This window comes from Pogoniulus pusillus, chromosome 4 (assembly GCF_015220805.1).
Source record: "Pogoniulus pusillus isolate bPogPus1 chromosome 4, bPogPus1.pri, whole genome shotgun sequence".
In the NCBI taxonomy this organism is placed as follows: domain Eukaryota; kingdom Metazoa; phylum Chordata; class Aves; order Piciformes; family Lybiidae; genus Pogoniulus; species Pogoniulus pusillus.
In genome coordinates, this window is record NC_087267.1 from 34,253,096 (window position 1) to 34,280,905 (window position 27,810).

Genomic DNA, 27,810 nt, shown 5'->3' on the forward strand with positions numbered 1-27,810 from the left:
CCTCCAGCTACTTTCCTACTGTCTCTGAACCCACGATCACAACAGCCCTGCAGTATCGTGTCACTCTCTTCCCGTTCTTAGTTCTCATGCAGCAAATCAACACAAAGGAGTGCAAGTTTACACAAGCTGAATCTGCTAAGCAGTTTGAACAGGAAGCTGGATTGCAATGTTACTGTGGCACCATACTTCATACATCAGCTGAGAGTGCTGTACTCTCTCTGGCTGATACCTGCACTAGTGGTGCAACCTCCCGGACCTCCCTCTGCCAGGCAGAGGAAGCTCCTGTCTTACCGAAACACCTGCATATGTGAGGCACTGCTTGAGCAGCTTCCCTCTCTTAACAAGACTTGTAATTTTCCTACTATGCCTACCCTGAATTGGTCCAGGCTGAGGTCATCTGCTGCCTTCCCCACTCTGCTGGGAAGTCTTCATCCTGTGATTGCACTAGTCCCAAACGTTTCAATGCTGTCTTCTCTTTTATTCTCTTCTGTCATCTACAGCTAAGCCTCAGACCAACTTCATTATGCACCCTCCTGGATTGCTCCTCTCACTTTTCTTTCCCGTTCCTTCTTAGCCTGTCGCATTCATCCAGCTGACTGCAGCAGCCATGCAACACAATTTCTATCCTGTTTTTTATCTGAAAGGTGTAATTCAACTTTTCCACTGACCAAAAGGCTGTATGAACAGCTTCTGATTTTACAGAAGGACACAAGAACTCAATGGCTGAATCTTCTCTCCAAAATGGCATCACCTATCACTGCCAACATTTTCTATTTTCTCCATTCTCTTTCCCTACCTCTGTCACCACCTAGACCTTCTTCACCAAACTGCTGTCCTGGCTCACTGTCATGTTTCTTTTGTCCTTGCTTGAGCAGTAGCAAAAATTCCTGGCAAAGCATCAATCCTTTCTCTACAAAAGTCACTTCTAGTCCAAAAACCCTCACTGAAGTACTTGAATCCTATGACTCAAATTTGCTCCTCACCATTTTTGTTTATCACTACTTTCTTCACAAGAACGGTAAGGCTGACCATGAACCAGCAATGTGCTCTTGTGGCCAAGAAGGCCAACACCATTCTGGGGTGTATTAGAAAGTTGAGATAGGTTCTCTTCCCCCTCTACTCTGCCTTACTGATACTCCATCTAGAATACTGTGTTCAGTTATGGGCTCCTCAATTCAAGGACAGAGAACTGCTTGAAAAAATCTGGTGCAGAACCACAAAACCAATTAAGGCAGAGAACAGACTGAGGGTCATGGGGATCTGTAGTTTGGAGAGGAGGAGACTGTTTATAAACAGGTAAAGAGCGAGTGCCAAGAGGATAGAGTTAGGTTATTTTTGGTGATGCTCAATGACAGGACAAGGGGCAATGGATGGAAGTTGAGGCATAGGAAATTCCATGGAAACAAGAGGAAAAAAAAAAAATTCATTGTAAGGGTGACAGAACACTGGAACAGGCTGCCCAGGGGATTGTGGAGTCTCCTCTGGAGATCTTCAAAACCTGCCTGAATGCATTCCCATGTGATCTGGTATAGGTGATCATGCTCTAGCAGGGAGGTTGGACTAGGCAATCTGTTGGGGTCCATTCCAACCCTTAACATTCTGTGAAGGTAAAATGTGATCTTCCTCCTTTTCTCATGAATAAAAAGGTCTTGTTCCATAAATCCTATCTCACTCCCACATCTATTCTTTCTTCCAAGGAAGTTAATGCCTTTTGCCTATGTGAACAGTTCTAGCCCTTGGTCTTACTACTCTGCTTCTGCTCAGAGGCACATGTGTCTGAAATAGCCCCAAGAAATTCACATTTATGACAAGACCAATGCAGCTTTGCACCCTGCCAATTTGAGATTGGTGCACTTGAGTTTAGCAGTGAAGCCTGCACTAACTTTGTGAAATGAATAGGTAGATCCTCAATTGCAGGTGCACAGGGGGCTGTTATTTCTTATAGTAGTGCTTGAGAAACAACATGACATTTAGTTTCAGAGGTAAAGAATAAAAAAACCCAAACAAGACAACTAAGGGGAAGTGACAGAAATAACCTTGGCATAGGTATCCCTTCCTAGGAAGCAATTATGACAACTGGCACTTGACTGTTACGAAAAATCTGCCTGCAATAGTGATTTCTTTCCAAAAAAACCCCATAAAAATAAATGCAAAGGGTTTTTAACTTGAAGTTGAGGTTAAGGTTTTTTTAATTTGCTTTGTTTTTAAATGTGGAATTGATAACAACAAATAATATTTAAAGAAAACACTAAAGCTTCTGCTTTTCACATCTTCCACCTTTCATAGCTTAATTTCATTTCTTTTGTAATCCTTGAGAACAAAGCCATTTATCATCCTCTATAGAAAAATGCTGTAAAACTACAATTAAAAAATGAAACTATTTTGATATTTCAGGAACATAATCAGCTCCAAAATGATGAGGGCTTTTAGTGCCAATCTATATCACTGAAATCAAGGGAACTGTTAGCATTCAGTAATAATTTGGAAATGGAACTTGATGTTTCCTGGCTATAATAACAAGGTTAAAGCCTGAGACGGATCATCTCCCAAACTCCTGAACAATAATGAAGTTATGATGATTGACATTGGTGGAGAATTGGGTGCTGGTATATTCTATTCCAAAAAAATGGAAACTCTTAAGAACATTAACTTCAATTTCACTGTATAGAAAAATGTTCCCAAAGAGGATGAGAGAGTTTTAGCTGCAGACCTAACTCAGCTATTAAATCAGTAAGGTACAAATTCTGACATGCTCCAAGTCTCCTATTCCACCAAACTCCTTGTGAATATTACACTTCAGGCCTTGATCTCACAAGATGCTTTGTGTAGCTCACCAAAGAAATATGGATCCTTTCATATCTGTAATCCATGTAGGCATTGTGTCCCCTACATGTATGACTACAACAGCAACACCATAAATCATAAACAATATTATAGCTATTTAGTTTCAAACACCACTGGATAAACAGAAAATTCAGGCTTTTTAGAGAGAAATAGAATCAAGATACACACTTTAGCTGTCACACACTGAATTTTCATTTGAGTAATACAATACATGCAAAAAAAACCCCAAAACAAACAAAACTGAAAAGAAAATTAAGAACCTAAGTCAGCTCTTTTTCTTTGCCTTGCTGTAAAATAGGCTGTTCCCTCAAATCACCAAATAAGTATAATAATAGTTATTTTTACTTGTATGGCTGATCTGAAACATCTTGCAGAATCTTGTTCTGTCATTCAAGTGTTGTGTATGAACAACACACACAATAGCAGCATTATAGCCAATCAGCAGCATTATTGTAGCACTGCTGTATTAATCTTTAGATTCGAATACAGAGAAGCAAATCCTTGTCTCTGTGGATGACAAAGTAGCCTGAATTCTTAGCAGAGTTATATCTCTGCTTGTGCAGCCTGCAGAGAATGAACAGACAAATCATGCTCTATTTCTGTCCCTGATGAGGGAATCCATGTAGTTAGACTCTCATTATCTATACTCATTTCTTTCCTATGCTATCACATAATCTCGGGATGGTAGTGGTTGGAAGAGACTTCCAGAGAGCAAGTCCAATCCCCCTGCCAGAGCAGGATCACCTAGGGCAGACTGCACAGGAACATACTCAGGTGGATTAAAAGTCTCCAGAGAAGTAGACACCGCAACCTTTCTGGGCAGCCTGTTCCAGTGCTCACAGAACTCATTTGTGGAGCTGGAGAGTGATGGAAAGGTGAGGATGAACGGTCTTTACTGCTAATTTCTGTCATGCTGTAGGACTGTGGCCATTTTACTCTGCACAACCTTTTTAATGACACAGAAAAGAGGAGTAGTTTATGGCCCAGATTTAACAAAGCATTTGACCAGAATCATTAATCTAACAAAAGACAATGAGAATAGAAGATTGGGAATCAGAGTCTGAGTTCGAAATAATGTTACACATAAAAAGAAAAAAAATCCATGTCTGCTAAGGGACATATTTTGAAAGTTCTATGGTTGCTTTGATAGAGTAGCTGTAGAATAACATTTGGCAAGGTGTTGTGGCATTCTTCAGCTTCCAGAACTGAAATTGTGGCTATATCATTTGGAATCAGTTTTCTCATCTCAAACTTTGCAGCATGTGTCATTGGAAAATAAGCTTGGAAGCACACTTCTGTGGGAGGTTTGTGGAGCAGTGAAGAGACAGCTAATGGAACATCTAGAATCATAGAATCGGTCATGGTTGGAAAGGACCACAAGGAGAATCTAGTTCCAACCCCCCTGCCATGGGCAGGGACACCCTACCCTAGATCAGGCTGGCCAGAGCCCCATCCAGCCTGGGCTTAAACACCTCCAGGGATGGGGCCTCAACCACCTCTCTGGGCAACCCATTCCAGGCTCTCATCACGCTCATGGTGAAGAACTTCCTCCTCATGTCCAGCCTGAACCTACCCATCTCCAGCTTTGCTCCATTCCCCTTAGTCCTGTCACTCCCTGATATCCTGGAAAGTCCTTTCCCAGCTTTTTTGTAGGCTCCATTCAGATACTGAAAGGTCACAATAAGGTCATCTCGGAGCCTCCTATTCTCCCGACTGAACAGCCCCAACTCTTTCAGTCTGTCATTTAACTATGCCATATGTTGAAGGGAGTCTTCCCATCAGTTTACAGAGTTACTATTTTCTGCTCACTTCTATGTAATCTTACTAGCACAGGCAACTACCTGTTCTGGTAGGCCTGATAGGCCAAAAATGGCCTTATCCATGTCCTGGGTTGCCCAGGCACGTTTTTCTGCTCTCTCTCCCTCTGCTGTGAGGAGCAGCAACCACGAGAAAGAGGACAAAGGACCTGGAGTCATTGAGTCTAAGGACTCTGGCTTGTCCAGACATGTTCCCCTGCTCCCCCTCCTTCTGTGCTGGGGGAGGCAACCACAGGAAAGGAAAACAAAAGCCCTGGCTTCACCAAATATGGTCAAGCTTGGCAAAGTGCCATTCTGATTGGCTGATCTATGTCCAAAGCCCCATTAGTCTTGGGCTAGTATTGATAAAAAGGGATGAGCAGGCAGCATGGTGTGCTGCTGCTGCTGCTGCTGCCTCATTGCATCCTGAAACTGCCTGTAAGCTCCACTGCATCGAGTTTACCAGGACAGGCTCTAAATGCCTGCATGTGACCAGCCTGCATAGCCAGTGTGACATTGTGACAAGACTGCACATTACATTGCATCTTGCCTGCCCCTCTGCAAGGCTTCTGCTGAATCAGGAATCAAGAGCAACTGGGATAGAGACTACGCTATAGACTTCCAGCTTCCTGAGAAAAGAGCCTGGGAAACTTCAAAGCCTCTAATGGCTTTGTAGCCTCCGACAGGAACCCCTCTGTGTGCTTTGAGTACTGTCTGATAGTATTTTGTCAGTAAATGCATAAAGCCTCTTCTAATACACTAATTGCCTTCTGCCGTAAGCAGAAAGGAGCTTCCTGTGTCCTCTAGTGGATAAGCAGTGTAATTAACCACAATAATCTTCTCTTCCAGTATAGTGTTTGTGCTTGCCACTTTAAGAAAATAAGTGCTCTAGTTCTGCCTCTTCCCTGTGTGTACAAATTTCCAAACAGTGTGTTTTGAGCCCTGTGAATAAGTTTTCTGATAAGTTTTAATGTTAATAAACAGTTGTCATAGTTATTAACAATCTTTGCCTGGATATCAAAATTAGTACTTTTGCATAATCTGGCACACCACCACCTTGAAAAGGGTACTGTGTGTTGTTTCTGTTGACTGTCCCATACTGGCCAAGAAAATTCATTTTTAAGCTTTCCCACATCTTCCATGGTCTCTCTATTTAGAGAATAAGACCAAAAGTGGATTACAGCACCATATGGGGTATTGTCTGGAGACACACTTTGCCTGCCACATACTATTGTTCTGCATGGTACTGTCTGAACAGGGGTAATCCACACCTCGTGGGCTCTGCACTGTGATGTATGTACATGGTATGGACAAAACCACAGATGAACCCATTTTAAATATTCCTCTCTCTGTAAAAGCTCCTTCTCACCTCCTCCTGTGTTGTTACAGTACTAAAGCAGAAGCAGTTTCTGTAAGCACATATTTAACACCTACAATGGAGAACTTAACAGGAAGATAAAGTATTGTCAACCTTGTGCCATAATGCTGCACCAACACAGACGTGGACTGGAAGGATACAGTACCACAGCCCCACAGACCCTCTTGTGTATGACTTCCAGAAGAGTGAGGTTGAGAATCTAGTTTCCATAATTAGTGACACTGTTATGCCTCCGTTACTGTTATGCATTTATCAAGCTCTCTGGACAGTGGTGTGAAGCGTTTTGTGTTAATGGACCTGACAGTATTGATGCATTTAAGCTTTAATTTTGAAGGACTGTTAGTGCTGCACAGATTACATATTTATAGGTGCTAAATGGAATCACATAATGAAAGAAAAATCACACTGCCACAAACATTACTACATTGTCTAGGGAAGTAGTGCATTATTTTACAAGATGCAGAAAGTTATGGCCTGTGGTAATTTAACAAAATTCTACCAGGAACATAGAGAACTAAATTAATTCTCACTTCAGCTCAATGAAAGTTCACGATGATATTTCATTCGAGCAGTAAAAACTGTGCTCCAAGTTATGACTGTGCTTCTACACATTTCCTAGGTAACTCTGCTTATGTTCTTACCCAGCAGGTTAAAAATCAGTCCTCAAGCAACTGAGGTGTCTTGTTTTTTTCAATGCCTCAGCTAGGCTAAGAAATAATGTTCTTTCTCCTTCTAAGATCAGTAACAGCAGAAATGGAGAAATAAAGATTAATCATTTCAGAAAAGGCTTCAAGAAGTGGAACAAAGAGGTTGTTTGGTTGGTTACTTTTAAACAATGTATATATTTTAAGCTGGTTGGATTTAAAATTATATAAATAGAGAATGATTACCAGTCCCAGACTGATTATAAAAATAAATCAGGAAATTTCAGAAAACATTGAATTTATCAAACAATCCTATATACATTTCTCTTTGGAAGTTACTCATGTATTCTCTCTCTCACCCAAAAAGCTTCACAGACAACTGCCTGAATCCTGTACCCTGAGACCTTGGAGGCCACTCAAATCACTTGATGGGAGGACATGAAATGCATTTTTTTGCTAAGAGCTTCCTGTCTCTTCAAACCCGTAATGATCCTCTTAAAATTCATTTTTTGTTTACTCTTTAATAATTGTTTCTGTGCACCAACATTTCCAAAGCAGAGTAAAAGACCAGTTACTGTATTTTGCACTGCATTCTATGCCATAATGTGTTCTTCGTGACAGCAATGCTGTGAGCTTCAGGAAGCTCTTGCCCAAGTCAGGAAGACATCTACCTTTCTATGAATGCATGATCTGGGCTCTGGCCATAATGCATGTAGAATCATAGAACCAACCAGGTTGGAAGAGACCTCCAAGATCATCCAGTCCAACCTAGCACCCAGCCCTAGCCAGTCAACTAGACCACGGCACTAAGTGCCTCATCCAGGCTTTTCTTGAAGACCTCCAGGGACGGTGCCTCAACCACCTCCCTGGGCAGCCCATTCCAATGCCAATCACTCTCCCTGGCAAGAACTTCCTCCTAACATCCAGCCTATATCTACCCCAGCACAACTTGAGACTGTCCCCCCATGTTCTATTGCTGGTTGCCTGGGAGAAGAGGCCACCCCCACCTGGCCACAACCACCCTTCAGGTAGTTGTAGACAGCAATGAGGTCACCCCTGAGCCTCCTCTTCTCTAGGCTAAACAACCCCAAACATACATCCTCAGCAACCCATCCATGCTTTCAAACTCAGGTTACAGTGGCTAGCGAGTTGTACAAAATTTATAAGGGAGTTCTGTGAAACGAAAGTGATGTAACCAGGACAAAAATGTTTGACATCATCCTACTGAGCTCTATCAATGACCTTGAAAGGAAGATCTAAGGGTTGTTCCTTCAGCACAAACCATTACATCCTTATTGCTAGAATTTCAGTTAGGGCCTTTAAACCTTGAAATCATTATTAGGTTCACTTGACCTAGTGGTATCAAAAGAAGTTCTATTGTAGCCTAATGATTATGGAAATGTTGCATGAAACCCTTGTTGAAAAATAACAATGTCATTTCCAAGGTCTGTACAGGGCTAAAGGACTATGTTGGGCTTCATTTCCCCTACTGTGTGTCAGGCCACTCCACTGTTTGATGGACAAAAAGATATCAGGCACAAGAAGTAAAGATATTTTTTTGGTGGATTATCTTTTTAAACAACAAACCCTTCCATTTTATCTTTTCCATTTTCCTTTCTGCTCTTCTTCTTTTAAGGTTTCTTAAAGAAGAGAGAACTTAAATATGTAACCTTTTCCAATAAAATAAACCTTTAATCTTCATTCAGAATTCTCTTTTATGATGCTAATTGAAGATTATACAGGAACTAACATTTTATGTTTATTATTGTTGCTCAAGCCTTCCACATTTATTAAAAGAGGGAAAAGAGAGACAGTATAATTGCATCCTGCAGAAGCCTTTTCTTTTCAACTTTCCTACTTTTATCAGAACTTTTAAAAGAATTTCAGTAAATAGGAACTACTTAACATAAATTCATTGTTTAAAGCATAAAGTGTGGAAAATTTCCTCAACTTAGTAGGCAAAAAAAGCTCATACAGACACAGTACCTCATGGACTTCAAATACTTATTGGAAAAGATAGAAGCCAGTGGAAGCATTGTTACAACTGAATCCCTTGGATATCCCAGCCTGTCTTCTACTTCTGTTCTCCAGTTCAGAATAAATGGCTCGGATCCAAGCCAGAAATAATCTTGCATCTTACTCAGAAGAGTCTGAAAACTATAAAATCTCTACAAAAGCTCACCAGACGCATCAGAGCTGAGAGCAAATTGAGGATAATGACAGGAAAGAACAGGAGTAATTAAATGCTCTTTTTTTTTGCAAAGATGATGAAAGGAAAGATTTTCTCCAAAACTCATCCCTCTCTTCCAGAACATGGCATTATAAAGTACAAAATCAGAATGACAACTATTCTCTGCCAGCTTTAAAATCCAGATTACTAAATTGTTTCTGGCTATAATTGCCATGCATCTGAGTCAGTACAATTTGAACCATGTATTTAAATAGCAGTCAGTTGGTGCTCTTATCTTGATACAAGCATGGATGCATTTGCATTGTAGATAAAAGTGACTAATGATGCCTTGGCAAATTTTGAAGCACTATAGGTAATTGCTATTATTTTTGAAGCACAGAAAGATAAACTAAAGATTAGATAATAAATGTTACAGCCAAAATCATTCTACATGGTGCACAGGGGGAAAACTCCATGACACATAGCCTTTGGTAAGTGATGAGAAACTCCACATTATTTCACATCTTCCCTGAATGAAACCCACAATATAGGTGATTCTACCTCTTTGCTCTTCTGACACCCCATCTTGAATAGTGTATCCAGTTATGGTGTGCCCAGCGAAAGAAGGGCACACAGCTGTTTGAGTGAGTCTGGAGGAGGGCAGGATGATCCAAGGTCTAGAGCACCTCTGCCCTGACAGGCTGAGGGAGACAGGGTTGTGCAGCCTAGAGAGGAGAAGACTCTGAGGCAGACCTTAGAGCTGTGTCCCATGATTGTCTAAGATTAACAAAGGCCAAATGACAAGTGAAGCACCCATTCAAGTCAGCAGCAACATGAACTGAAGAAGTTGTCAACAGGAGTTGAAAAAGAAAGGTTAGCAGTGAATCAAAACCAAAAATGGGAATTAGAAAATAAAGACAAGTTGAAATGAGCGGTGGCTCAACATATAAAATGATCCATTATTTTTGTGAACAATGTGAAAATATATTAGTAATATCTCACATTATTGATTAATATTACTGATTATTTTCAAAGTCACAAATATATTGACAAAATAAAGGTACATGTAATTTATTATTGTGAAATTTAATACTAAAAATAGCTCACTCCCTAACTGGAAAGCCTATTGTTTTCTAGATCCTTTTATATAAATGTCCATGCCAATCTTTCAAAATTCCAAGACCAGACTTTCAAAGCTGATATCTCAACATTGTTCTTCATTTAAAGCCAGATCATTGATTTCAGTCTGGAACCTCTGCACTCTAATTATTTTTGAAACCAAAACATATTTCTGCCATCTCCACAGTAAGAATCCTTCCCTATTTAGGATCACCAAAATTAAATGTGACAGAATTATTTGTATAATCCATGCTAGACTGATAGCTAATCAAGCAGCTGATGTGCTAACAATAGTAATGCACTGCCAAGGGAAAAGCACATTGGGTAGAATCAAAATCTGGAACTATGGGAGAAACAAAATTGTGACAAATTGTCGTGGGACAAAAAGAGGACAGTGGTACCCTCAGGATAAAGAGAAATTAAAAAAGGTAAGGACTTGCAGAGAAGAGTTTCTCTCATAGCAGTTTTCCACCAGGAAGTTATAAATTAATCTCACCCCTACTGGAGAAACCAAAGCGCTATTCACTCTTCAGATGTTTAAAAGCAACTCTTTAATCTTCATTCTCTAATTTCTTTTTTCACAAAAAGATTTATTGCAACCAGGCTACTTTTGAATCAAAACCACGGTGCTACTAAAAGCACTAGTCCATCCACTTTGGCTAGCCACAGAGAGAAGGTCTGAAATTCAGTGTATTTGTGTCTTGCATAAGACAGAGAAAATATGAAGGGAACCTTGCTCTGTAAGTGTGAGGGCATAACAAAAGATCTCAAAGCCTGAATAAAAGCTTTTAAGTTGTCTCAGTTGTATAACCTCATTAATGCAATATGGTATAATGCTATTAAATGAAGAGAGCAGTGGCACAGAGCATGGTGTCCAAATAAGCTTGCACGAACATGAGCTTCAGTTGGTGTAATGGAGCTACTGAACTATAGGTGCAGAGTAGCGACACAGATGTGAGCATTTAGCCACCCTGGACTTGGCCAAGAAAGACAGCAAATCCAAAGGTCATCCAAAGACAGGAAAAGTTGCAAAATAAAGCAGCTTTGAGGGAAATTCAGTCTATCCAGTTCTAATGTTCCCAGGTGAACTGCACTACCCATACTTTACTACAAAACTTGCACAATCTGGCCTGCACTTCTGCCTTTATGTAACATTTTTTCATCTTCCATCAAGAAGAATGAGGCATTTGACCTACTTGACTGTATATAGAGGCTAAATATATCTAGAGGATGCTTATGTTCAATAATGCTGCCTCAGCTGTTAATCACATTGTAAATCACATAATTTCAAAGACAGCATTGTTATATTAGGGAAAAGGTCAATAGCACATCTGAGACCCTCAAGCTGGAAAAGTCTACTGTCACACGGAGATATAGTCTCCACTCATACTTCAAGATGCTTTAGGTGAGACAAGAGCTATAAAAACTAGTAAAAATAAGTAAGTTTTGTCCTATTGTTTGCTGCTCTTGCTCTGGAGAGACAAGGTACTTTATCAGATTTATGCTACTGCCCCTGTAGTTTCCTGCTAGTTCTCAAGTAATCAATAAGATTAGTGCTATCATCAAAATTTATATAAAACTGCCACTATCCTTTATCCTTTTGGTATCATGTGAATTAAAGAACTCATTTTGCAACACCAGAGAGCCTCCTCAAAGTTTCAAGAGAAACCGACTGATCTTGGGGACAAGCAGCACAAATGTTGTGACTAACCTTCTGATCTGGCATTATGCAGGTGTTATAACACAGATAAATAATTGCATACAAATATGATTAGCAACTCAAACCACTTGCCAGAGACTTTAGTGTTTCAATTGCATGCCAGTTAACATCAGTTAAAGGAGATATGTGATACTCTTTTATAGGAGAACTGCTTTAAAAAGGTCAGATTTGCAATTCCAGAACTTTTCCCAGCCTATTTTTCTTTTCTACCACAAAAACTGGTGGCAAACTCTGGTGATATTACAGAAACTTCTCAGTTGGCAATGTGTTTTAGTATTTCTGATATAAATCATTTATATTTGCACAGCAGTATGGGGAAAAATGAAGTATTTGGATTATTTGATTTTGAAAACAAGAGAGAAAAACAAAGTGTTTTAGGAAGCAGAGAGAATGAGGGAGTGGAAAGAATGGGAGCAGAGGGGAGAATTAGCAGTCTCAGTTTCTTACAGATGTGATTTAGGTACAAGGATCTCAGAGAAACACAAACTGTTTTAACTGTACAGCCAATGAAACTACCCTAATGTCTTCGCATGATATTTTATAAGAGATTCAAGCTGCACTATATAGTAAGCAGTACAGAGCTACTGCTTTGTTGGATCTGTTCTCGCTTCATACTCCAGCTACACCACATCAGACACATTCTCCCCTTTGCCTTGTTAAGGTGAGTATGTAGAACAGACTTATTAGTCACTGAATAGCTGAGAGTTGATGGCCTCAATATGCTGAGCTGAGAAATTGCTGAGAAAAGCTGACAGGAATGATGTGTGTTTTCCCTCTCATGACTACCAAACAGAACAATATTTTCTATCAGCACTGATGTTTGTAGACATAGTTTGGGCATATGTTTACCCTAGATCTTAATAACAATAAAATTATGAATAGTTTTTTACTCATCCACTGCTCCCAACAATGGCAATGCAGCGCCTGCAGCCCAAACGCACTGAACCCAAGCAATGCCTTGTGCCCCCTGATTGAGAGGCGGCACAATGCTGATTGTAACTTTTTCCATCCTGCTCTGAAACAGAAAAAGCAAAAAAAAAATCATATTGAAATCAATACAAAGATGCATCAGCCAATCTCTTTATAACCAGATACTCACAGACTCTTCTGAAAAGCAGGTCAGTGTACCACGTGTGCTTCCATGAGCTAATTAGGAATACTAAATGCAGCAGTAGGAAAGAAAGCCAGTTTAACCACCGCTACACCTCTTGAAAGTCTGCTCAAGCACTCTCTGTGCTATGGCTTTATTTGTCAACTTCTCTTTACCTTTTCCATTTGGCTGTCAGCTTTTCGAAGCAGCAACCTCCTCATCTTCACAAAACCACTTAGGTAGGAAAGGACCTCATCAATCATAGCATGGATTAGGTTGGAATGGATCTCAAAGATCATCCAGTTCCAACCCCTACCATAGGTAGGGACACCTCCCACTAGAACAGATCGTCTACTCTCATCTCATGTAATTACCTGATTTGGTTTAATTTTTCTTGAGATACAAAAGAAGGCTGAATGCTCTTGCCAATGATTCTGCTTTCAATACACCTTGGAGATCTGCTCCTGTGTTCCATTAGCTACCTAAACCCAAGAACATTTCCCTAGAGCTCTGTATTGTTCTATTCTGAGGCATCAAAGTAAAATTTAAGCAATAACTAACACCTGTCTGCAAGAATAAAGTAGTCATTAGGTGCTGTTATCTGCAGTGATGTGGATGGTTTCTGGTAGTACAGTACACTAAACACAGGTTATTTTATCCTAAGAACAGTTCCATATGATGTCAAAGTGGCAGATACTTTAACTGACTGGACTTTCTAATTTGTTTAAGAATAAAGCTGTACACTGAATTTCCACTCTTGAAAGATAACTTTGACACTGAAGAAAAGGATAAGGAAAATACAAGAAACCACAGGCAAGCCTTTTTCACACATTCACCTTAATGCTCTGGGCTATATGCATTTTAGAAGAGGAACAAACTATTTCACAAGTGAAATTTGAAAGTCTAGAGTTTGGTCAAATATATTTCAGATCCTTATTCAGGATAGCAGAACTACCCATACTGAGCTTGTGTGCGAGGTGTACCCTCATCCAATGCATATTTATTGCTCTTGACATCTGTCACTCTTTTCTCACCTACCACAGAATCACAGAAACATCCAGGTTGGAAAAGACCCTCAGGATCACTGACTCCAAACTATAACCCTACTTTACAAGATTCACCTTAAACCATATCCCTAAGCACCACATCCAAACGACTCAACCACTCTCCTGGGCAGCTCATTCCAGTGCCTGACCTCTCTCTCTGTGAAAAACTTTTTCCTAATGTCCAGTCTAAACCTCCCCAGTCTCAGCTTGAGGCCATTCCCCCTTGTTCTGTCTCCAGTTACCTGTGAGACCAGCGCCAACCTCTCCACAATGTCCCTTCAGGTAGTTGTAGACAGCGATGAGGTTTCCTCTCGGCCTCCCCCTTTTCAAACTAAACAGCCCCAGCTCCCTCAGTCACTCCTCATAAGATTTATTCTCTAGGCCCTTTGCCAGCTTTGTTGCCCTCATCTGGACTCGCTCCAGCACCTCCACATCTCTCTTCTTTGCAGTGCCCAAAACTGAACACAATATGCGAGGTGGGGCCTCACCAGAGCTGAGTACAAGGGGACAATCACCTCCCTACTCCTGCTGGCCACAGCATTTTTAACATCAGTTGGGATGCTGTGGGCCTCCTTGGTCACCTGGGCATATTTTTCATATTCAGCTACCTGTCTATTACAACCTCCAGATCCCTTTCTGCCAGGCAGCTCTCCAGCCCCACTGCCCCAGGCCTGTAGCATTGCTTGGGGTTGTTGTGACCCAAGTGCAGGACCTGGCATTTGGCCTTGTTGAAACTCATCTCATGTCAATTAACAAACGTCAGATTAAAATCTGAGTATGCAATTAGAATCACCTTCAGTATTTAATCAACATTGTCCCTCCCTTCTTACAGAGGCTGATATAAAATGATGAATACAAACCACTGTTCTATCGGCTCCACGCCCAGGGAGGAAAGACAGAGGTAAGCCTCATAACAGTAGATACACAGAGATGAATTGTTTCATCTGACTGGTACACATTAAGACGATAATGAATGACTGTGGTCTCCTAATGTAATACATCTCTTTCCCAGAGTTTTTTGAAGATGGAGATTTCTCCAGGGCTGGAAGTGGGAAGTTAATTCCTTTGGACTTGAATGTCCTCACTACTGTGCAGCGTTTTCTGCTTCAAGTAGAAACACATCTTCTTGACTTCATAGGGTGGCTAAGGTTAGAAGAGACCTTAGAGATCATCTACTCCAACCTCCCCATCATGGGCAGGGATGCCTTCAGTATCTGAAAAAAACACTAACAAAACCCCCAAACAAAACAAACAAACAAAAACCAACCAAACAAAACCCACCAAAATCCAAATAACAATTAAAAAAACCCAAACAACAACACGGCCCCTGCATCTCCAACAAAACAAAAACCAAACACATTGCACAGAAAAAAAAAATGATCAAAGGAAGAGCTAATAGCACTGACCTTTGCCATATATGACAAACAAAATCAAATCTAGAAAAAAAATCCCCAAATTAAAAAAAAAAAAATCCCTACAAACACCTTCTCTTCTGGGAAGAAGACTACAATAAACAGAAGCACTATGGAGCATCTAAGAATTGTGGTAGCAAGCAGTACACAGAGTACTGCAGCATGTAGGTTAAATCTATTTATACATAGACTGAATTGTACCAGAACAAAATTATGTTTGAAAAGGAGATTTTAAAACTTACTCAAAATGACCTCAGAATCTGACTTTTCTAAGAAGATACATAAAGATAAGAAATCACAGCAGAAAGATATTAAGTGTTCATAGGTTCCACGTTTACAATTCACTCTATTACCTGTATTTACCTAACACAGAGCAATCTTGATGCCAATGAGCAAACTAAGCAACAGAAGGAATTATGATCCTGTGATTATTATTGTTTCATGTGGGGAACTACAGCACACAACAATTGCATTTCTTGCCTGTGGTCACTGACATACAGCACGCAGTAGAGTCACAAACTGACCTTTTTACCTATGTTATTGACAAATGTCTTAAATAAACCAACTTTCCTCCAAGACTTCTGTAAAACTGCATTGTTCAGTGCAATAAGCCTGAGCCACATCCCCAGCCCTTTCCATTCTGCCTGCATTTTTTGTGAATGCAAACACTAGGAAGGAAACTTCCTTACTTTTATCTTTATTTTTTTTCCCCTAATTATTTCACATAATCTCTTCTGCCACATGGTCACTGGAGGATGCATTTCTAGGCTGCATCTTCCACTGGTGTGAACTAGTACTCTGGGATGGAGTAATTTACCTGAGCTACTGTCAGTCTGAGACTATCCCAGGAAACACCAACAGAATCCCTTTAAATTAGTAGGCAATTTTTCACTTCTGTGAATCACTTTGTCACTGCTGGATTTTTTACAGTGCTTTTTAATCAATGTCTTCCACTCTTACTTCATATTCCCTTCTGGGAAGGAAGCATACAGACTCTATTTTCAACAACAGCTCACTGTTTTGTCAGCTTTTAAAGAAACAGAATCTGCAATTGCGTGGAAGGACATATCAAAGGAGACAGGTCTGACCATGACTGTCTCCACCATAACTGCTTGCTTGTCATGTACTCTCCCTAAAGTCTTATTCCTGCAATGACAAAAAGTTAGAGCCATCTTTTCTTGCATTAGTGAAAACTGGAAAGTGTCTTCCCCACATGGCAATCACAGTTTGCTGACAGCGCTACCAAGCACAAGGCGCAGAATGACTCATCTGTTGTCTGCCTGCAGCATTCACAGTCCCAGATGTGTTTTGTGGCCTTTCTCCAGATCAACGAACTAGGGCAGCATCAGATACTGCTCACCTGTGTTTAACAACTACCACTCCTCACCATAGAATCATAGAATCAACCAGGTTGGAAGAGACCTCCAAGATCATCCAGTCCAACCTATCACCCAGCCCTATCCAATCAACTAGATCATGGCACTAAGTGCCTCATCCAGTCTTTTCTTGAAGACCCCCACCATGCCTATTCCGTTGCATTGTAGGACAGCCTACAGGTTAGTGCTCCTAAATAACTTCAGGAATAAATTTAGGGGGCAAAATCTATGCTAGAAACACGTACAGCAGAAAAATAGGAAGAAAATTAATGAGACAAACTACAGTTAGGCTTTCTGAACTTGGAGATCTGTGAACCTTTCTTTACCCTAGAACAATGTTTTTTTCTGTTTTCCTCTGAGAAGCTCAGCATATTTCTCATTTTTATTACTTTTGGATTCTCAACAGCTGAAGCTGTGACCTCATGCATGCATCAAATCAAGAGCTGTGCCCTGACAGAAGATTACCTCCCAGTCCTTCTTCTCAAGAGACCACATTTTCTTTGATAACTATTTGCAACACTGCATCTTGTAAAAAGTTTCAGTTTCTTGACCTTGTGTGTTGGAAACTTTATTTGCTTTTCTAACTCAGCTTCAAATTGACAGAACTTTCTCATTTTCTTGTTTATGTATCAGTTTCATTACTGCTGTCACACAGCTCTGGGGACAGAGCTAGCTAATGGCTGCATCTCTACTGCTGCAAATACAGTCGCACGTTCTGCCTTGGGATACATGCGTGTAATTCCTGTTGACAATGCAGTGAAAATCAATTTAGCATGGCACTGAGAACTGCAACCACTTAGGGAAGGCATCATTTGACTTTTAGGGTTGCTCGTGCATTTCTAATGTGCTAGAAAGTCCCACTGTATTAATAAAAATAGAGAAATCCAAAGATCACAAATGCAACCAGTTCATCCCATCCACACGGGCCATAGCTTCTGAAGGCAGAATTGAGCTGCTACCTCATGTCATGCATTTCTGGCCTATGAACCTTTGGTGCACACAAGAATGTACCCTTGTGTAATGTACAATTCCAATTATTATCCAGTAAATACTGGCTTACCTGTTCAAACACAATTTGGCTTATCCTGATTTAAAAGAGGTGTGGATTTAGTTTTCTGCTTTCTTGTTTTAAACAGAGACTACTCACTCATTTGACCTAAGTGAAAGATACCTTAGTTTGACCTGGAAGACTGAGAAACCAGTGGTCATGTCCACTGCACTGGACATGTCCTGCCAGCCAGAACAAAAAGCAAAGAACAGAAAAAAAACCTCAATGTCAAGGACTCTCTTGCAATAAAAGTCCTCCTGGTTTCACTGGCAGTTATACCTCTATAACTGAGGAAAGACTGTAGGTGTATCTTTTAAAGGGAAAAAGACTGCCACCTATTTTTCAACATTTCTTTTTCTCTCTTTATGTTGCAACTTCATCACTGGGAGCAAGGGCTGTGTTGCCTGCAGCTGTCTTTCGTTTTTCTGCACAAGAATTTGACTAAATGGAGTGCTGCTTTTGCTGTGCTAGCATCCACTGCAAGATTGTGATAAGTACATAGTCTGTACTCGTTAAGTGAACCGGTGGCAGTGCCATAGTCGGTTAAACATTACTGTTGCATGTTAAAGAAATCTCCTTATCAGTGTCCAGGTGGAAAATAACTACTCTTAGTCTACATACAGAGCTTCAAAACACCCCAAGACTGCCCAAATCAGAACAGTTTGAATACCAGCACCCTTGAAGAGTAAGCTCATGTTTTTAAAATTAGTTATATTAAATAAAAATATATAAAGCAGTTGAGAATGTTTGCCCTCCTAAAATTTACTCTGTGAGACCCCACCTGCAGCACTGCATTTCACTTGGCAAATGAAAATGTTTTATTATCACCTTAATTATAATCAAAACACATCAGCAAAGTACTCATGTCTATACTGTCGACAGACAGCATCTGCTACATGCATGCTCTAGTTGCAATATTGTTGTTCTTTCTTTTTAATCTGGTTCTCCATCATTAACAAGTATGTGCTGGGGCTATAATAAGCATACTCCTATACTAATGACCCTCCCAGGCAGGACTTGCCTTTGTAATTCAGCTGTCATGTTTTGCAGCACCTTCAGAGAACCTTAACTCAACACGAATCCCACATAAATGTAAGAGCTTTGATTTACAGGTAATAACTTCAAAATGTTTTTCTCCACTTTCTTTTCCAACCAGGGATGAAGGAAGTGCTGAAAATAAGATGTCATTTTTCTTCAGCTTCCAAGAGAAAAATGCTTGAGCATCTTTCCTTGTGGAGTTTTTCAAAACTCCTTTCTTCAGTATAATGAAAACAAAAACCTACAGAAGCACTCTGAACAACTCATCTTTCATTACCACATAAAATAGCACAGTCACTAACTCAGCATACCTTCCCAGTGTCAAGTCTGAAAATTCGAATGTGCACCCCTTTTTCTGTCCAAACCAGAGGGTCCATTTTTTGTCTACCACACAATTATTTTATGAGAAGAATATCAGTCCATTTCAAACGACACACTGTCTGTCAGCCAAGCAAGGTAAGGCTCGCCTTGCTCTGCTTACCTTCACATCTGCTGCAGAAACAGGTGAATAATGTCAACAGCTAGAGAAATTATTTTAGCAGCTTCAGAGTAATTCAGATACACATACCACTGAATGATGTGATGGCAGAAGAACACATATGCAAGAAAATACAAACTTTCATTGCCAGGCCTTCTGCACCTAACCAACAACATTTCCTGTTGCCCTGTTGCATTCTAAAGCCCATGGTACTGTGATGTAATGTATAATACTGTGAAACGTAGCACACTGAACTCTGTTGAACATCCACTTAACCAGCCCAAAACACTCTTTTTTCTTTGATTTTTTACTTTCTAAAACTGCAGAAGAAAAAAAGGTTACTATTGTAGAGCCACTGTTTATGAGTACTACAACTCTGAAAATACCACACATGTTCAGAAATTAGTAATTCACCATTACACAGGTTAGCTTCTCAGCAATAACAGAGAAGATATGAACCAAGCCTGTCAACAGGGAGCCTGCTACATCTACAGTCCACCACTTCACATCTTGCTCACAGCTTCAATAGCATTAATTCAGACAGCACTTGCAACTAAGAAAAGAGATTTGTTCATCTCAGCCTTACTCACATGGCACAGTGCGGAGGTAGAGATTGTCTCTTATGATCTGCTGGAGCTCATGGTCCACTGAACCTTTCTGGAACCGTAAATTGAGGTAGTGACGAAGGTCCTTATCAACAATGCCTCCTGCCAAGGAAAAGACAAATGAAAGTATTATTTAAAAATAAATCACTTTGACATAAGCACTGAATCACTTGTGAAGTCTCAGTGGCTCATTTCCCTTCGTGTTCCTGCCACAATGGGGGGCAGAAGCACAAAGAGCTATCTGGTTAATGTCTGCAGTTGCTATAACACTATTTAGTATTGATAGCTGCAAAGGTTATATCCAGTTCATAACAACTAACTGGCTACCATCCACACAGTCTGGAAATCATGCACAAGATTACAGACAGAAATGGCAATGTTCTTCTGCACCAAAATGGCTCACACAGTTAGTACATAGCTACCCCCATAGCTATCTAGATAATGCATTATTAGGTAGTATCACAGAATGTTAGAGGCTAGAAGGGATCTCGAAAGATCATCTAGTCCAACCCCCCTGCCAGAGCAGGATCATCTATAGCAGATCACACAGGAACACATTCAGGAAGGTTTTGAATAACTCCAGAGGAGGAAACTCCACAACCCCCATAGGCAGCCTGTTCCTCCAGTGTTCTGTCACTCTCACAGTGAAAAAAAAAATTCCTCAGCTTCCACCCACAGCCCCTTGTCCTGTCACTGGGTATCCTCAAGAAGAGCCTAACTCCATCCTCTTGGCACTCATCCTTTACGTATTTATAAACATTAATTAGGCCACTCCTCAATCTCCTTCTCTCCAAAATAAAGAGACTCAGCCCCCTCAGTCCCTCCTCGTAAAGAAGATATTCCACTACCACAGTAAATTTTGTGGCTCTGTGATGGGCTATTTCAAGCAGTTCCCTGTCCTTCTTGAACTGAGAGGTCCAGAACTGGACAGAATACTCTAGATATGGCCTCACCAGGGCAGAGTAGGGGGGGAGGAGAACCTCTCTCAACCTATTAACCACAGCCCTTCTAATAATACACCTCAGAACAGCATTGGCCTTCATGGCCACAAGTGCACGTTGTTGGCACATGGCCATCCTTCCACTAGGACACCCCAGGTTCCTTTCCTCTTTGCTCTCTCCAACAGGTCAGTCCCCAACCTATACTGGTAACTGGGGTTTTTAATATGGTACCCATGACCTCAACCAATGCTCCATCTGCTGATTAAACCAAAGATCTTGGTCACTGTAATGTTTGGTGTTTCAGTCCAGGTGTAACTGGAATAAAATGCAGCTGTACTTAAAGATCATACAAATATGATATAATCTTGTATTACTTATTTCTAATAGCATTTCCATCTGAAAAGACTCTCTAGCAAATGAAAGTACATATTTTAATTTCCATCAATGAAAAAAGTCATAGGTGATACATCTCAACACAACACTGCAAATGTCAGCAAAAAACCCTGAGTTTAAACCCCTGCATTTGCCACTTCTACTATAACTTTAGGGGGAAAAAAAAACTTAATATTTAGCCAGTATCTGGTGCATCAAGCTCCATTATTAAAAACATACTTACAAATCCCACCCAACATGACTAATAAACATTCCTCACTACAGTTTCTTTCTATTTCATTTGAGTGTGGATCACATTTGTAATGACACAAAAAAGTCTATCAATAACTGCATTTCTTCCTTCTCTCAAATTCTGACATAAGAAAACACATAGGAAATCATTACTGTACTGCATGTATTCCTGAGACAAAAAATTGCAAGCAGATAGATGCCTAAATTATTGCTTCATACAATCAACCTTAAAACATTTTTCCAGATGGCATTTGCTATTGCTCTGCCAAAAGTCTTATTGACCTGCATTGCAGAAGGGTTTTACTGTAAAAAGGAACAAATGACATTCCTACCTATTTGAAAGTCACTGCACAGCATATATAGCTTAAAATTAAAATGTATTTCTACTAACAACTGTTGCTATTTATCTGCCAATTACAAGTTCATAATCTTATTATTGCTGCACTTTGTCAATAACTTCAAACCTTTTTGTTCCAGGTTTAAAAAAAAGCTTATGAATAATTTTATCTTCAGCTAAAGGCAAAAAAGCCACAGCAGAACTTGATAATCAAAAGAAAAAAATCAAAAAATCAAATAGATACAAAGAAATACCTGTGTGCCCAGTTCCTAGAGGCTGAGAACTTCCAGACAGATCTTTGTTCTTTGAGAATCCCAGCTGAGTCTACTACTTTGATACCACAAACTCTGTTTCTAGCAATGTGTTCTGTTTGCAGACCAGCCCATTCTTACTCCAGCTAATTTCTTAGGGGACTTTGGAGCAGGTGAGAGCTAGAGGCTGCAGAGAGACACTCTGCTCCTGACCAGAATCAGCTGCCCTCTGTGATCAGCTGCAGAGAGTAAAGGTCCTGCAGTTCTTGTCCTCCTCACTCTAATATACAGAACATGCCCAGTGATGCAGATACATTCTGGCAGCCTGAGAAAATGCCAGCTCAAGAACAATAGCTGTAGCCTGCCCACTGACATAAACCTGAATCATTCAACTTATGACATAAGTAACTTTAGGAGCCTAGATGGATTTCTGACCCTCAAAGTGCAGATTTATTTACAGTCTTTTGCTTTAAACACAGCCATTTACTTCAGCATGTGTTAACAAATGCACTCAAACCTTCCAAGCACCAGAAAAAAGGAGTCACCTGAATATTTTTGGCAAATTGCATACTCGAAATAACAGCATAAACACACATATTTACATGAGGAGATACCTACAGCCTTGTATATTTTATGTGCAGATTAGAAAGGAAAGATTTGTAACAGAAATAAAAGCTGAATATCACACAGTATCACAGTATCACCAAGGTTGGAAGAGACCTCACAGATCATCAAGTCCAACCCTTTACCACAGAGCTCAAGGCTAGACCATGGCACCAAGTGCCACGTCCAATCCTGCCTTGAACAGCCCCAGGGACGGCGACTCCACCACCTCCCCGGGCAGCCCATTCCAGTGTCCAATGACTCTCTCAGTGAAGAACTTTCTCCTCACCTCCAGCCTAAATTTCCCCTGGCACAGCCTGAGGCTGTGTCCTCTCGTTCTGGTGCTGGCCACCTGAGAGAAGAGAGCAACCTCCTCCTGGCCACAACCACCCTTCAGGTAGTTGTAGACAGCAATGAGGTCACCCCTGAGCCTCCTCTTCTCCAGGCTAAACAATCCCAGCTCCCTCAGCCTCTCCTCGTAGGGCTGTGCTCAAGGCCTCTCACCAGCCTCGTTGCCCTTCTCTGGACATGCTCAAGCATCTCAATGTCCCTCCTAAACTGGGGGGCCCAGAACTGAACACAGTACTCAAGGTGTGGTCTAACCAGTGCAGAGTACAGGGGCAGAATGACCTCCCTGCTCCTGCTGACCACACCATTCCTGATGCAGGAATATGGTGCAGAGAATAAAAAAACAAGCCAGCTGATTAGTTTCCAAGCACAAGGGAGAAGAAATTTTTCTGAATGTCTACGTATGTACAAGTAGCAGTAGTAGCAAATCCAATTTAAAAGAGCAGTTAGATGAAACACAGACAGCAACTGTAAAATTCACACACTTTCTTCAAAAGTAGTTGTTTCTGACCTGACAGTTATCAGTTTGGGGGGCATGTTACCTTTTGTTTGAACCTGCTGTAATGATTAGTTTTATATCCTGGAAAATGTGTGTGTGGGAAATTAAAACTGTCCTGAAAAGTGTGTGTAGCATTTTAAATTAATCCTTCTGGTTATCCTTCTTCTTCTATTCACTCCTAAAACATCTTGGTGTTCTACTTGATGTTTTTCAAAAGCATACCCTGATGCTAGAAGTACTTTCCAGGTAGAATCATAGAAAAGCTTAGATTGGAAGTGACCTCAGAGATCATCTACTGCAACCTCCCTGCCACGGGCAAGAACACCTCTCAACTAGACTCAGTTGCTCAAGGCTTCATCCAATCAGCCTTGAATATCTCCAGGGAGGATGTAACCTGCACTCTTAAGCAGCCTGATGCTTTTAAAGTACAAGCAGAACAAAACCCTGAGTGCATTAATATGGGGATATAAGATTTTTTGGAAGTGTTGTGGTTTGAGGGGCTCCCAAGAAAACTAGAGAGACCGAGATGAATCCCAGGCGATGAACCTGTTATGAACCAGTTATGAACCAGTTGCCCCAGATATTGTAATTTTATTATTCAACCCTATAAATCCTGCAAACACTTTAGAAGCAAGCAGCAAGGTCAATTCCTTCTCTTTTCTCCCTGCCTTTCCAGCTCTCCAGAGGGATCCTTATCTGGTAACTATGTAGGAGTACCCTGTAAGCCATGGCCTTGAAGGCCATGGGCTGCAGTGAATGTCACCTGCTTGGAGCCTAATTGTGAGACAATGTGGGATAGGAGAAAATGGGTACTGGGATTTTTGGTGGGTTTTGGTTTGCCTAGGGGGAAGGTTTGGGGGGAATTCTCATGTATCCTGTATCTGTATTAGATATTAAGGACTCATGTATGCCATATCTTTTCCTGTGCATCTCTAAATACAACCTTTCTGTATTCTTCTCCAATTCAGTGAGAGTATTATTATTTTACTGCCCTTTTTCCTCAGAACAAAAGAGTAAAGTAAGATAATCTCAGTCTGTCATGCACTCTTACACAAAAAACACTATGACAGCAAGAAACTGTAATGATCACAAGTCAGTAAACCAGCCTCGATTTCACAACAGTGAATTAGATCTTGTGTTACAGACTATATAAAGCAAGATTTACATCAGTAATAATAATAGGACTGTGTTCTCTGAAATATGGACTGAAAGTATTAATACCTCATTTACTTTGGAGGGAAAAAAGCAAGTTGGTAACATTGTCAGTAAGTTAACAGAAGAAGAAATCAAAATGTTTTGACAAACAGCATCAATACTCCACCATTTAGTGGTCCAATGCAACACAGTTAGACAAGTTACACTTGATTTCTATAAAATTCAGCTTTGCTTTATTTTCTCATTTTGCAGTATACTGAAAACCATTGAGACACTGAAATAATCTTGACATGAGCCTAACCTCTTAGTGTTCACAGCTAGCCCACACTGGAGGACTTCAGGATGATGCTCAGGGGCCACCAGTACATGTCACACCATACCATCAACCCTACTGCAGCTGCATAGTGACTCAGAAGTTTAGGGAGAAGGAGACAAGGAAGGTCATGTCCTGCTCATCATGCACAACAGTAAAAGGAAGAGGTGCTGAGTGTGAAAGGTATTATACGGCACAAGGTTTAGAAACCCACCACCAACACCACAACTGAGCAGCGTTTCTGGGCCATGGCCACAGGAGAAGGCTGACAAGTGCACAATGGAGCATGCACTGGCTTGTGGCCATGCAGAGAGCTTTATTTTCCCTTGTTCTGGCTTGAGGCCTGCACTCTGTTTCAGTTTCACTTCACTCCAGTGAATCCTATTGCTTTGTTAGCTGCGAAATACAGAACATGAATTAAATACTTCCAGTAATGATCTCTTGCATAATGTGTGTCTGGTTTAGGTACAGCTACCAATCACGATGGCAAACTCATAAAACCATAACTGAATTTGATTCCAGAGATTGTAAAATTAGATACTCGTGGATGAACTAAAAAAATGTTCTGTTTGCATGGTCTACTTAGGAGTTTAATGAGCAAAGTATATCCTTCTATGGTGTTTTAATGTATTTCTGCCAAATGTCTTGCCCTTTATAAAATCTAGTAGCAAAGTCCAGTCAGAAAAGAAACAGAATAAAGAACACAGATACAAGAGTATTGACTGTGCTAGTTTGAAGCAGGGTAGAATGTTTTGGTGAGAAGAACTAGATCATAGGCTGTGAAAGGAAAACAATGGTGATGTCTGCTCCCCTCAGAGTCTTGCTGAAGAAGAAATGAAAACATTAGATAACACTCTCACCATCTTTGTCACTTCCTGGCTGGGCTTCTGACTGAGCTGCATCTCCCTAACCTCACCTTCCATTTGGACTAACCCTTTGCTTCTTAACCTCTTGGCTGAACCTCTGTTCTTCTTTAGGATTGGGGTAAGGTTGAGAGGGGCAGGGGGAAGGTGCAGGGGTGGTTGAGAGCCCCTCCTGGGGACTCAGGTTTCTGGGAGGGGAGTTGTGTTTCTGTATTACCTTTTACTTTGTATATTTGTGTCTATAACTGTATATACTGTAAATATCTGCTTGTATATTGTGCCAGCTGTAAATAAATAGCTTCAGTTATACTCCCAGAGCCAGGTGAGACTAGTCTGGGTGACTTCTAAAGTGTGGGGGGGCAGGGTACACCCAAACCATCACAAGACCCAAAACTGAAGAAGGTAATTGCCATTTCTGAGAAAACAACGAGTCTGACCCCAAGTGTTTCCTCATGTGCTTCCTTGTGCTTTATATTAATAGTATAGTATGCCCCTATTTATATTTGACAGTAGGTCAGCTTTCACCTGCAGCTCTCCAGTAAAACACATGCAATTTGGTGCATGTTAGATCAACTTAACTTCCATCATTTACAGATGATCTAACTGACCTTTCAGTCTATAGCTACACAGTGGCCTGAATTCTTTAAACAAGTTATCAGGAATATCTGATTTGTAGTTCTTTTCTCTGCTGGTGAGATAAAAAGTATTTTACCCATGAAAGCACCTAAAATTTATTTTTTGGTGACACTCTCTATGGGGTATATCAAGGAAATCATAACCATCCTAAATAAAAAGCGGCACTCATGCTTTAACTGTTTATTTCTGAAGAGTTTTTTTACTGGTTCAGTAAGAATTCAGAATACTTGAAATTATAACATGCAACTCCTATCAGTCACCCTCATCAGTTCAGGGACACCATGCCCACTTACTTATGAAAATCTCTATAATTTTCTCATTTTGGCATATACAACCTATAATCTCCCTCCTTCACTCCAGTTCTCCAGACCCACAGAATGTGAGGCTGCTGTGTGCACAGAAGTAGCAATGCGAGCTGGAGGAGCACTGAGGGACTGGCACTACCTAGCTGTGAAAGAGCCTGTGGCAGCCAGAACTCCAAAACACTCCCCCCAAGGCACACTACTCACTGTGAGCTCCTTATAGCAATTGAAAAGGCTTTAAACACAAAACCAACCTTTTTTTTCTTCCTCCTCAAAGTTTCTTTCCCTAGATAGTTCTCTTATGAGATCACCAGATTGTTTCTTTCCACAAGTCCTGTGATATTTTATTGTAATAAACATTTTAACAAGTAATAAACTACTTCAGAAAACATCCATTAAAGAATTGATTACCATCACTCCTAGGAATTGATAACCTTTGCAGCACAAACAATAGAATCACAGAATCAACCAGGTTGGAAGAGACCTCCAAGACCATCCAGTCCAACCTAGCACCCAGCCCTAGCCAGACATCCAGACCATGGCACTATGTGCCTCATCCAGGCTTTTCTTGAACACCTCCAGGGACGGTGCCTCCACCACTCCCTGGGCAGCCCATTCCAATGCCAATCACTCTCTCTGGCAAGAACTTCCTCCTAACATCCAGCCTAAACCTCCCCCGGTGCAACTTGAGACTGTGTCCCCTTGTTCTATTGGTGGTTGCCTGGGAGAAGAGGCCAACCCCCACCTGGCTACAATGTCCCTTCAGGTAGTTGTAGACAGCAATGAGGTCACCCCTGAGCCTCCTCTTCTCCAGGCTAAACAACCCCAGCTCCCTCAGCCTCTCCTCATAGGGTTTGTGCTCCAGGCCTTCACCAGCCTTGTTGCCCTTCTCTGGACATGTTCCAGCACCTCAACATCTCTCTTGAATTGAGGGGCCCAGAACTGGACACAGGACTCAAGGTGTGGCCTGACCAGTGCTGAGTACAGGGGAAGAATAACCTCTCTTGTCCTACTGGCCACACTGTTCCTGATGCAGGCCAGGATGCCATTGGCTCTCTTGGCCACCTGGGCACACTGCTGGCTCATCTTCAGCTTACTATCTATCAGTACCCCCAGGTCCCTTTCCTCCTGGCTGCTCTCCAGCCACTCTGTCCCCAGCCTGTAGTGCTGCTTG

General features: G+C 40.9%; 1 protein-coding gene across 1 annotated transcript in view; it reads right to left on the minus strand.

The window, feature by feature from the left end:
- The window catches only part of MAGI2 (membrane associated guanylate kinase, WW and PDZ domain containing 2), a 760,890-nt gene that overhangs the window by 532,728 nt on the left and 200,352 nt on the right, over positions 1 to 27,810 (minus strand). The window contains 1 exon segment of the mRNA XM_064142561.1: positions 19,750 to 19,866. Coding sequence (XP_063998631.1) covers positions 19,750 to 19,866 — 117 coding nt within the window.